The following is a 12,938-nucleotide window of genomic DNA, read 5'->3' as shown; positions in this document are numbered from 1 at the left end:
GGAAACAAATCGCTTCATACACTGAATGTTGCTTCTCGATCTCTTTAGTCGGTGAATGCCGGGTTTGGGTGGAATTCTTCAAAGAACTGGTATTTTCATGCTCTCTTTGGGTCTTGCTTTGATATTTGGCAATACTGCGATAATATGTTGAATGATGCCACTTGTTATAGCGAAATGTGGAATTCTTGGTTTGATTCCGATAGAGTTTATTTATTCCGTGAGGCTTACAGATTTTATAAGTTTCTTTACCCCGGGGAGAGGGGTGGGGTAGAGGCCCCAACCGCGTCGGTCCAAAAAGGGAACCAACCGAACCGCCCGAAGAGCCGGCCCAAACTCTTTTTATCAAACCTACCCCTATTTTTTAAAAACCGGGACCACGGGTCCATTTGGCATTGTCTAGGTTGGGGGAAGGGGGAGAAGAAAGGAAAAGAAAATTATTGCTTGCCTGCTTGGTGCAGTTTTTGCTATACAAACTTTAGATTTGAATTTCGGGCTACACCAATAGAGATTTTTTCTCCTTCACGTACCATACACTAAATAACATATCACAGCGTTATTATGAAATTGTTTCTCCTATACACTAATCGAGGAAAATATAGAGGCGCATTCTACAAGGCACATCTGGAATCTGACCCTTGGCATGCATAATATTGATCGGCGTCGCGTGTTCAATGAATACGATACTCAAAGATGGATTGACAGGTTGCGTTGATATCACACCTTTGCTTCGGTGTAAAATACAAGATACGCAAAAGCAGTTTAGGAGTAAGATGAGAAAGTATTATGGCTCGTTCGGTTTGTACCTTGTTTGTGCATTAATGTAGCCTAAAAATGAAAAAAAGAAAGTTAAAAGTATTATCGGGCCTCGATTTTTAGATGCCTCGCACCTCTCTGAAAGGACATGTTGAATTGAAACTTTGCTCTTGTATCCGATAACTCCGAAAGGATATGAAAATCCGAGGAATTTCTCATCTAATCCATTCTTATCGTGTTGGATTTTGTTACGGCCACTATGTCCAACCAAAGTGCTGGACACTGAAGCATGACAAGCTTGTTATATTGGTGACAGGTTTGAGTTAAAATAGGCACAATCAAACATTATTTAACACCTAACGCTAGATGCTTGAGACCCAATTTCCCATCGACGAATTGGCGACCTTCTATTTGCTGGAGTTAGGTTGTGGTCATTTCTCATTTGATCCAACAGAGGCATGACCACCTAAGATTCTGCCTCCTTTTTCTCACATATTTTGGAACTTGTCATCTTTGGTTTCCCGAGACGTAGCATTATCGTGACCTGACTAACCTCTATCCTTGACCTAACTCCTAACCACTAGACATCATTTGGCGCTTTCCTAGGCCACAATTATAGTATTCCCATGATAAATAATTCATCCTTCAAATGTCGGAAGATCGTTATAGAAAAACAATATGTTATTGGGTATCGTGTTCCCTTTTCATATCTCGATGACAATCTTCAAGATCCATATTTATCCGAACGAGGTACTTAGCATTTAAGTAGCATCGACACGTAATATGACGTGCCGACACGTCATTTTTCAAAAATAGAAAATTCTGACATATTGGAACACATATTGAAATGTATATTTTTATAACATATATATAAAATGATCATTTTTATGATTATTTCAATCAAGTTAATTTGATTCAAATAAACAAATAATTAAAAGAGCCTACAATGAATTTACACTAAAAATATTAATCTATCATTTGTTAGTATCATTCATTTTTTCGAATTGACAAATTCAACTACATCCCATACTAATAATCCAAAATTTGTTGGTGGAGTTTTTTTTTTTTAATAGAATATCAGGTTTTTATAAATTTACATTTTTAACCCTAAAAAATTGAAAATTTCCAAAATTGAATCGCATCTGTTGGATTTTGCGTGTCGGAAGAGTTGATCATGTGTCGGAACGTGTGTTGGGTGTTCGACATTATACGGAGCCTTTCGGAGAGTGTAGGTGCTACATAACTTACCATTCACCCAGGCTTCATCATCTTCATAATGTCCTACATCAGCCCAACACATATTCGCTCCAAAGTCGAGCCGGATCATCTATGTCCGCAAAATCATCAAAGCACTTCCGAAAATTGAGACTGCGAGCGCGCTATGGGAACACAAACTCGGCCATTGATGTTGGCATACCGAGTCAAAGCCCGTCCAAGATAACACCACTAAGCAAAAGACCAATTCAAAACACGCGAGAATCCCACCTTACCTGAAATGGTAGGTTAACCACCGGATTGACCGACCACGACCCTTGATCGATCCCAATGGGCGGTCGAAATTTCAACCCTTCCGGGAGTCGCAAGATGCACAGTTTTAAGCACGTGCGTCAATGGAACACTTCCCAACAAGGACTTGCCAGCTCAAAATGCCTTTTGCACGATCGCGTGGGAGTTTGCCTAACTTCTTAAATGTCTTTCGGGCCAAGTCCTAGGTTGTTCTGACAAGTCAGAAGGATGGATGTCTGTCGTTTGTTTCAGCAATAAGTATAAACAAAAGACGAATTAGGAATAGTTCTACACGTGGTAATATATGGTTGGATTGGATCAGACCTCGGGCATTTGACCTAGTCCCCTAGGCTACCGTAGGCTTCACTTCAGGTGCATCTCTCCACGTGGCATCTGATCGTGGCGACAGAGTGGCCGTACATTTTCGGACAGGAAAGGAACAAGAATGGGTTTGTTGGGCTTCTTCAGTATTCAAACTTCAAATCATTTCCAATTGTTCTTTTTCTAAGAAATTTAATGGTGACACGCAAATCATCTGAAAATTGGAAACAATAGCATCTTTGTAATGTGGTGCACTTACAGGGGTTATGGATAGATAGTATTGGAAGCATATTACATGCAAATTGCATGAAAGTAAGGTTGCATCATGAGATTAATATAGCATTTTCGGGAATTTACCTACTTAAATAAATGCCGATTTGGCATAATTAAACGGGTTATTTTCATGAAGGGGGGTTAACTCGTGCCGATCTTATACAAATTGACCCACTTAATCTGTTTAGATCCAAATTGACATAGATTAAGGTATTAGTATGCCATCTTTAAATACAATGCCATTGAACATGTTTTAAAATCCTTAATATTGGCATCGTATGACTTTTACCCAACAGAGTTATATAATATAGCGCACACACTAAGAAGAATAAGATTACAAAAAAATTGAAAAATATTTGAGGACACAAAAGTTTATAACATCATAATCAAGAAAAGGTTCTAATCTTCTATTTTATGTTTTGATGTGGAAGATAACTTATGTCTTCATTTCATTTTGAAGTAATCAATGTGCACAGACGGAAACATGTAAACACAAATCAATGTGTTATGTGTCACTGGAAATTGTGTACGATCGTATTAAAATCTGCCCCTATTTCGATAATATCATTAAGACACAACTTGAATTGCCAAATCGGGTGCCATGAATGCTTAGTATCTCTAATCTTCCTCATACTTAGGACTCCCTTACTATAGATTATAAATAATAACCTCTACAATACTTTATGTATTGTATTTGGGTGCAGTCAGAGCCTTTATACAGTTGATGGATGTAAAATTTTATAAATTATTGCAAACTACCGTAAAGACTTAAACGGTTAGATTATCACATAATTTAATATTTAAAAATTCTAACAAAAGTAACTTTGTATTGACAAGGTGCATGTGATTGTCAACACCCGACTAATCTCCATTTGATTTGACAGTCTCCCCATCTCACACAAATAGGATAAGGGAAAATGACACACGGTCCATGAATTTTTGGCCTAATGTGTAGTGTGGTCCCAAAACTTTAGCTCAATGAAAAATATGGTACCTAAACTTTTTATTTGTTTAATGTGATCCTTTGAATTTTTATACGTGTTCAACGTAATCCGTGAACTATATAAAAACGTTCATGTTGCCCCTAAACTTGAATTAGTGGAAGGGTAATATTGAAATTTTTCATATAATTGAGAGACTACATTGAACATGTGTCGAAAAGTCAATGAACCACATTAAACAAATTAAAAATTTATGGATCACATTTCACATTGACCTAAAGTTCGGGGATCGCACTTAACAAATTAAATATTCGCGGATTACATTACATATTGGATCGAAATTTCGTGCACTATATGTATGGAGAATTACCGAAGGCATACAGATTCGTGCTCTTGGAAGTGGCCCCCCTAAAGAAATTGCGCGAGTGTGGTGATTCGAACTTAAGACATTGATCGGGGAGGGTGAGTGCATCCATCCCTCGAGCAATAACCACAAAAGGAACTTAAAGTGCTTCAACTAGAGAGACACGTGGTATTGTCTTAGCCGCTGAACAAAGCTTTCTCTTTGAAAAAGCCGGCAGGCTGCCACACGTTTCACATTTGCTAAATTGCTAAAGCCACTCGATCCCTCTTATATTCCTCTTCTCCTCCTCCTCCTCCTTTTAAAACTTCAACACCGACATGATTGTTCAAATCAATTTTGGAAAAGGGCAACATTCGATGCCACAAACGATGTGGGGCCTTCAAAGTTTCCTCTCTCTCTCTCTCTTTTTTTCCCCCCGCAGGAGAGAATTCAATTTATAACTTTGTCTGAGATTGGACCTCACCTTACATCCTCGTCAGTCCATGTTCGTAAGCACACATGTCACATGTCATTCTCCTCATGCACGACTTTTGAATCTGTCAAAGTCCCTCTTAATTTTATGATGTTAGTCCCTTCATCCACCCCTGCCGACAAATGGGTCGCCATTCGGAAAGACAACCGCGGGATGGTCCATCTGATCCATCGCTCGCGAGTGAACGGGTTGTTGAGCGGTAATAATAGCCAATGGTCACATTGATGTGCGTGGTCTTACACAAAGGAAAGTATGTGTAAGATGCGATTGTTAACCTTAAGCAGCGAACTAAGATGATCATGTTTAGATATGCAAATCACAATTATGAAGTAGAGGAATTTACATAATTTTTCTTTTGTGAATTTATCGTAGGGATAATCTGATACTCAAGAGCTTCTCTTCTATAACCCCTTGGCTTCAATGAGACTGCCACCCACTATTGCGTTCTGTGACGGCTCCTTATATGAGGATATTTGTCCATTAGGGTTAGAGGAGGGATTTGAGAGCGGTATTTATAGAGTTTGTAACCTGACTCTCTCATTACGGATAAAGTTTAACTCGGCTTACACTATCCAGTCCCATGTTTGATTAATTAATTTAGCTCACAATAAAGAAAACTCTTATGGTATGATTGCCTTACAAGGTTCGATGATCCCTATAGGATGTCATCATCGAGAATTAATTATTGGGGACATGTAGACCGGTAAAAAATCACTAGGCACGGATACGATTCTTAATCAATAAGGTCAAAATGTAATATGTGTTTATGTAGCTATTGGTCCAGAAAACATATTATGTGACTCGAGTAGTGAATACTCTTGCGGATTTCCCAACTACGTTACAATCCCTCACTTTTTATATAGGAGCAGGTCTCGTTGAATATTTTATGTTTTGTGAACGGCACGCTTTAATCATTTATGATGATCTATCCAATCAAGCACATATGTACAAAAATAATCACCAAGGTATACTTTAAGTTGAGCAAGACCAAAAAAGCACGATGTATTGTAAGAACAAGAAAAGAGAACACTAGCTGAAACAAATACAAAAGACGAAAGAAGTGTTGCATGTAAAAGTAGTGTACATGGTACAAAAAATCATCCTCGTCCCAAAATAGTGCAAAACAATGCTCTGAAAACCATTACTCCCCCAAAAAAGAATGATTCTAATAAGGAAAAAAAAAAAAAAAAAACGAAAGAGAGCTAAATTTCAACTGGTTGATGAAGGGTAATGACTTGAATCCGATGATGGTGGCGGCTCAAAGTCTTCCCCACCGCTTCCCTGGTTGTTTGGGGGCAGCGGCGGCGGCGGCGGGGGTGGCCGGAAGTATCCTAATTGGGGCTGTTGAGGGAAAAACAGAGGAAATGAAGAAGAAAACGAAGAAGGACCAACAAAACCAGATGATGACGAAGACCCATAAAAATCTGATGATGGAAAAGGCGGCGGCGGAGACGGAGAGGGCAATGATAACGAGGACTCTAAAGAAGCCATCTGCGACGAATACATCATTTGCTCCACCAAACTCGCTGGTTGATGATGCCCTTGAAGAAGCTGAGAGTAGTCCCAGTAATCTCTCACATTGACGCCTTCGGCTCCTCCCCCCGGATATAGCGGGACCACCCCCACAGACGGAGGAGCTAGCTGACCCGCTGCCGCCGTGGCCGGAGGAGCGGAGCCGGCGGAGAGGGTCGTGGCGGTGGCAGTGGAGCTGTAATTCGGGACATTGGGCGGGATGATCCTGACGTTTTCGGGGAAGTTGAGCTTGGCACGGTTGCCGCGGAACCGGAGGGCGGCGGCGTCGTAGGCCCGGGCTGCGTCTTCCGCTGTGTCGAAGGTCCCTAACCAGACCCTTGCGGCTTTTTGCGGGTCGCGGATCTCGGCCGCCCATTTCCCCCACGGCCTCTGCCTCACTCCCCTGTATCTCCTCCTCCTCTCTCCACCTTCGATGGGCGGCACGCCTGCCCCAGAAGGTGCTGGCGGGACGGTGGAGGTGGCGGCCACAGCCGTTGCTTGTAGTCCTGTACAGAGAAAGGACATACGCGTTTTTGCTACTAGCATTCCTCGGAAACTCACATTCTACGTGAGATGCAACATTCAAGACACAAATTCTTCAACCACAAAAAAAAAAAAAAAAAAGAAACAAGGAAATATTAATCTAATGGTAGAAAACACTATTAAATATATAAAGATATAAATTCATCATTACGTTATTTTTAATATCGTCTACGTAGGAAATAAATGGTCAGTATCGTATGCACATATAATGAACTACCAATTTGTTTTCTTATCATATTGTGGCACGCTGGCATTTCTATTGATCATAACATTAATTATCTTATAACTCAACATTCAAAGTAAAGAGGAGTACTCGACTCGATTTAATTCTGGTTCATCATCCTGAAAAAAATATATGAGTCCTTGAGATGCGTCGGGATGTATCGAGGTTGATTCAGAATGTACAAAAGAAGAAACATAAAAAGCTATCTAGCTATTGACATTCATTAGTAATATCACTTATCGTGTAGCTCAGTCTCACTTTCAAAGTAAAGAACGAGCACTCGACTCGATTTAATTCTTATGCATCATCCTGAAAATTAGATGAGCCCTTGAGAATCATCATCGACGGTCCATCAAAGTCTACAAACGAACAAAGATAAAAAGCTGTCTTACTACCTTGTTTGTAGTAGCATTAGTCTATTTAGGAGTCTTCAAATCTATTGCACCCACGAAGATATTTACTATTCCAATTTATAATATCAATGTCTTGTCTCATGCATAGGGCAAAATGATGTAATACTGTTTTATCGATGTCATGTCTTTCTCAATCTAAAGAAGGGAATGGCTGTAAGAAGTTGATGACCATAACTAGCCAATGCATGCAAAGTTAGGTGACCTAGATTTTGCCTTTATAGCTCATCACAAGAAAAATGGTTGAATAAAAGAAAATAGTCGCTTCATATGAAAAAACATACATAGGTTCATATAAGTATGATATGGAAGTAGGGGAAGAAATTAGACTCTCTTAGCATGTGCTGAGATTTAGGGTTTAGGAAAATGGACGATATCAATATCGACGAAACCCAAGATTCAAGTAAACCCTAGCACTCAAACGACAAAAGATTAACGAAAAGCAATAGAAAGAAAGAAAAGGAAGAAGAAGAAGTGATGAGTAATACTCTACCTACATGTACAACTGAGATTTTACTCTTATTATGTGTACATTTTTAACAGCACGCATTATCTAAAACTTAACATTGAATGTGAAAATAGTTTTTCTGGATTGACGGTGGATATATAAGCAATGACTTTTATCTATCTCTCTTTCTTTCTTTTTCGTTTTTTTTTAACCTTGAAATAATAAGAATGATATAATTTGTTTAAGTACTTAGTAAGAAAAATAAAAGATTAGGTGGAGAAAGAGGAAAAATAGGGTTAGAAACTAACCAGCAAAGGAAGCAGAAATGGTAGATGGCTCTCTTAATGCAACACTACCGCCATAGATCCCGTAGTAATCTCTTTGACTTGAAGGTGGCTCGGCCAAAAACTGCGATGAACTTCCTGCTTCATCACGTTCTCTCTTTTGCCCGATATAGTTCCATGGAAGCCGTGATGAGCTCCCGGCTGAAGCCGAACTGTACGCTCCTCCGAGTTGACTGCCTCTCGTCCCCGAGACGACATGTGTCAGAGCCGAAACTATTGCCGACATCTCTCCAGGGCGACCATACGCCGAGTACATCGGCATGACCGCCTCGTCCATTGGCTGCTGGTTCGGAAGTCGGTGCTGCGCCGGGGGTCGTTGTTGTTGCTCCTCCTCCTCCTCCTCCTCCTCCTCCTCATCGCCTGCGGGAGGATAGTCCACGTACTTGCCTGTGCTCCGACGGTCCGCCACCTTTATAATAAGCGCGCATGAACACGCAACGCTCTCCTCCAAAAAGGATCGAATTATGAATGAAAAGAGATGGTTGCTTGGTTTACACAGATACTGCTCTTTATCTCTACAAAGTGTAGAGAGAAAACCCTTTTTTCCTTCTTAGGTTTTGGGAAGCAGAACTTTTCTTTATATGAAAGGACTTTGCCAGCCGCCATTGATGCAGTAATACGCGACAGGCGCCTCCTTTTCAATAAATAAAAATCATGCATGCGTGCCCCTTTCAATATATAAAAGATGCCGTCTCCGATGAGCGTTCACACCGGTTTGAACGGTTTGGGCCCGAAAGCAAATCAACATCATAGGGCCATTGAAGGGTGCTTGTGAATGAAAATTTAAGTGATTCGGCTCATTCATTGTGTGTCGAGTATTATGAATTCTCTTTTCTTCTTTAAACCGGCGAGACTTTTTAACGGGATGATTGAATCCAACAAACATCCGTTATAAGTTTTGAAAACTATTGAGATTTATGCACGAAGGGTTCATTGCATAACTGTTAGATATGGAGGAATTTGTGTTCAAATTGACCTCTCTTCCGGACAGGAACGAGTTGATTGCCGAATGTTCACACGGCTCATCCTCTGGGCTACTTGCGTGCATACTTGGTTTGGGGAGTCCACCCTGTTGCGAAAAATGGGCTGGGGACAAGAAGTTAAAGCACGACTTGGGCTCTGACCAAATTATGTGTCATTTCATAGGGACCAAGTTCCAAACAATTACGTGGAAAAATGGTAAGTTAGGGTTCAGTTTAATCTGCATTTTACGTTAGTGCTTAGCACATGCTTGCGTTTTGGTACGGTGAAATTGAAAAAGAAGAAAATCAATTGGTGATTAACGAAATTCACCTGAGTGGATTGCATGTTTGACCATAGTCTAATTATATTTTATTTTCCTTTCTATTCTTTCTTTTCTTATGTTGACATTTGTTGACTTACCTAAAGCTACTTGCAAAAAAAAAAGAAAAAAGACTTCTTAAGCTAGTTGAGTCTAAAACCTTTTCAGCACAAGAACGATCCAATCTTTTACGATCCAATCTTTCTGATCTGAGGCAACTGCAGATGTTTTGGTACATGTTTTCCTTTTTTTGTTGGGCAGAGTTTTCTTTCGAACGAATTGAATAGTGGAAGCTTCCGCGAGTCAGCCCAAGGCAGAATTAAACACGTCGTTAGTCAATTAAAGAAGCTCAATCTTGTCACGGGGTTGACTACGGACTCCCCCGAGCTTCGCTCTATCCCCGTACCGCGTACGACAGGTATATCTATCATGGAGGAACATATAGAGAAATGGAAAAATTGCCCAAAAAATCTTAAAAAACCTAATGTATTTTTATTAACTCGGTCTTAAACCTTTCGATTGTGTCAATTAAATTCAAATTTTTTTTTTTCATTTTGTCAATTGATTCTATCCAAATAATTCCAGTGAAAATTTGCTAATGTGGATGCTGGCCATCCCATGTGGTAAAAGTAGGGATTGACGTGGATATTTTTTAATAACTTTTTCGGTTCTCTTCTTTTCTTTTCTTTTTGACAAGTGCCAGTGAGGGTCATCCCGGTAGGCCGCGAGTGAGGCACGAGGCGAGGCGATCCTCGTCTAGGCGAGGCCAACCCTCACTTGATCGTGGCCATCAATCGCCCAGGCAAGGCCATTCCTCACCTGTGGCCAATGAGGGCTCCCTTACCTAGCCCTCTCCGGCATCACCTAAGACCGACCACCAGCAAAAAGGAAAGAGAAAAAAAAATAATCTCAGAAATTTTTAAAAAGTCCACGTCACCGTCGGTACGTCACATAGGATAATCAGCATAGCACCGACCGGACCGCCACGTTAGCAATTTCGGGTCAAAGTTTGCCGGATAGACTCAATTGGCAAAATATGAAAAATTTTAGGAATTAATCGGCACAATTGAAATGATTATGACTGAATTGATCAAAGAACAATTTGTTTAGGACTTTTTGGACAATTTTCACGAGGAAAGTCTAGTCGAGGTCTTGCCAATGAAATTTTGATTTATTATCGATCTACCGCGAAAATGAATACCCATAGACAGCAGTAAAAATCGATATGGTCTAGTTCAACATTTTTGTTTTTTTCTCGCTTCGTATGTAACTGATTGGTAAAACTCGACGGGTGGCCTTTTTCGTGGAAATTTAATAAAAAAAACCTTAAACCAATTGCACGTGTGTCAATTCAGTCTTAAGCCTTTTAATTTGGAAAATTAATCCTAAGCATTTTGAGGATTTGCCAATTTAGTCATGAATATTTCAATTGTACCAATTTAGTCCAAAACCTTTTGGCGATTTATCAATTTAGTCTTTTCAATCAATTTTGATTAAAATCGCTGATGTGGTGGTCTAGTCAATGCCGACCGTACAACATGGCATGATTGGCGCTAACATGGATAAATTTTTAATTTTTTCAAAAATTTTCAAGATTTTTTTTTTAAAATTCTGCTTTTCTTTTTTTCCCCAACCCTAGGCCGGGGAGGTCTTGGGCCAATCCTTGCCGACAACAAGTGAGGCGCCGACAACTGTCGCTTGGTCGATACCATGGTGTCGCAACCCTTGCAGCCACGAGTGAGGGCCTCGGCGCCCTCGCCCGGACTAGGTAAGGATGTTGGGCCAGGGTTTAAAAAAAATTTATTCAGGTCGGCGATTTTCTGCCAAAATAGACGGGAATGTTTTAATTGGCAAATCGTCAAAATACTTAGGACTATATTGACACAATCGAAAGGTTTATTACTGGCAAATCCTCAAAAATTTTAGGATCAAATTGATCAAATTAAAAGATCGATGAGTGAATTGGCACCAATGTAATATATTTAAGATTTTTTCTGTGATTTTTTTTCCTTTTTTCGCCAATCCGAAACACGTTAACATTTGCAGACTTTGAAAATTATAAGGCAAATTTTGGAAGCCTTTGATATTTTTGCAACGTTTCGACGAATCGAATTTTTTTCAATATTGAACCGAAGTCAAGAATTCAAAATCCAAGCAGCAGACCCATGTTCAAATAAATACAAATGAAGGAAAAAAGTTGGTTCAAGTGTTCGACAACGCACTGATTCGCATGGCAATGCAGACAGAGGCAACGGAATGTAAGGATTCTTGCTCAAGGAATAGTCAATCAAGCTTTAAATTGCGTGTCACGAGAGTCACGACATAATCTAGGCCAAAAATCTGACTCCCCCCAAAAGAAAAATCTGCTCCAAAATGAATGAAATTCTAGCCTACGATTGACTATCTGGAAGATTGATCACGACAATTGACAGGGCGTATCGGCTTGTCTATTTCGGGTCTAAGCCGGATCCCCATGCATCTCGTTTTAATTCCCACTCCCAACGACGCACCGCGAACGTAATCTCGGGCTAGCAGGGGCCGTTACGGTCACCCAAATGCCTCCCAAGTACGACTAGAGACGGACGGTCCACATTGAGATCGAGATATTCCTCGTAAGTTTAGGGTTTCCGGCGGCCAATCGGTCCCCGTGAAATCTCCAATTTTTTCCCGTTATTCGTCGAAACCATGTTGCATGCAACCTAGCTGCCGTAAACTAGAAGAGATATCAAGATGAGGATGAGTTTGTGGACCACTTTGGTCAACGGGAAATCTGAGTACCCCACGTGGAGATTTAGGTATTTTTTGTCTTCTTAACAAGTAGGGGAACTTAGATGCTGATGAAAATGATTTGCTAGGGCACGACCAACGAAAGGGTAGGACAAGGACAACGTGCAATGCCCCAAATCGAGTTGTGTCCCCACATGGAGATTTCTTAGGGGTGGGGGATGGTCTTCTCTTGCGACTTTTCCTTTCAAACTTGTGGATAAAAGTTGTTGTCTTTCCTCGCAAGATCTAAGGTTGACGACGACAGGTGCACCCCACCCCACCCGTCTACCCCCACTGTTTACACTTCTTTTTCCTTTTTCTATTCCTCTTCGGCTTGGCTTCCGTGGCCGGGTCAATTCGATTTTAATTTTTTTTTTATCAATGTAATTTTAAATATTTTGTATTTGTGTCAAATCAACCAGTCCGACTAATTTCGAACCGATCAATACTGACATGAAATTTTTTTATTAATATCTTAATAATTTTTTTCTTCTTTTCTTTAGTTTTTCTTTCTCCTTGGACTTAGGGTCGGATGCCCTGAGGGCATCCGGCCATTGCTTTTGGCCGGCAAGGGTCACCGGCCCCAAGTTCAGGGGAAGGAAAAACTAAAGAAAAGAGAAAAGAATAAAGAAAAAAGAAAAAGAAAACAATTATCAAAATACTATTTGAAAAAAATTCATGTATGCGTTGGCTGGTCAAAATTGGTATGATGAATTGAAATGACACAAATATAAAAGGTTTAGGATTAAATTATAAAAAAAAATATTTAGAATTGAATTG

At 40.1% G+C, this 12,938-nt stretch overlaps 1 protein-coding gene across 2 annotated transcripts; it reads right to left on the bottom strand.

Annotated features, from left to right (window-relative positions):
• Positions 1 to 5,607: 5,607 nt before the first annotated feature.
• LOC115750676 (ethylene-responsive transcription factor ERF110-like) lies at positions 5,608 to 8,684 on the bottom strand. Of its 2 annotated transcripts, none has more exons than XM_030688181.2 (2): positions 8,075 to 8,684; positions 5,608 to 6,648 (listed from the first exon to the last, which is right to left on the bottom strand). In XM_030688181.2, exons 1-2 carry the CDS (start codon positions 8,385 to 8,387, stop codon positions 5,840 to 5,842), a joined length of 1,122 nt encoding a protein of 373 aa, XP_030544041.1. In that variant the 5' UTR covers positions 8,388 to 8,684; the 3' UTR covers positions 5,608 to 5,839. The 2 variants fall into 2 exon arrangements, with proteins under 2 accessions (XP_030544041.1, XP_048129577.1); XM_048273620.1 differs by having other exon boundaries at positions 5,608 to 6,647; positions 8,134 to 8,683.
• Between the last annotated feature and the right edge of the window lie 4,254 nt (positions 8,685 to 12,938).

The sequence above is a fragment of the Rhodamnia argentea genome, chromosome 2, assembly GCF_020921035.1.
Source record: "Rhodamnia argentea isolate NSW1041297 chromosome 2, ASM2092103v1, whole genome shotgun sequence".
Classification (NCBI taxonomy): Eukaryota; Viridiplantae; Streptophyta; class Magnoliopsida; order Myrtales; family Myrtaceae; genus Rhodamnia; species Rhodamnia argentea.
Note: the sequence above shows the minus strand (reverse complement) of the source record. Positions and strands in the feature narration are given on the sequence as shown.

Excerpts from the sequence above, each read along its gene's own strand:
- LOC115750676 (XM_030688181.2), bottom strand. The coding sequence starts at position 8,387 with ATGGACGAGGCGGTCATGCCGATGTACTCGGCGTATGGTCGCCCTGGA. Across the intron at positions 6,649-8,074 it reads CATTTCTGCTTCCTTTGCTG|GACTACAAGCAACGGCTGTG; the intron begins GTTAGTTTCTAA and ends TTCTCTGTACAG.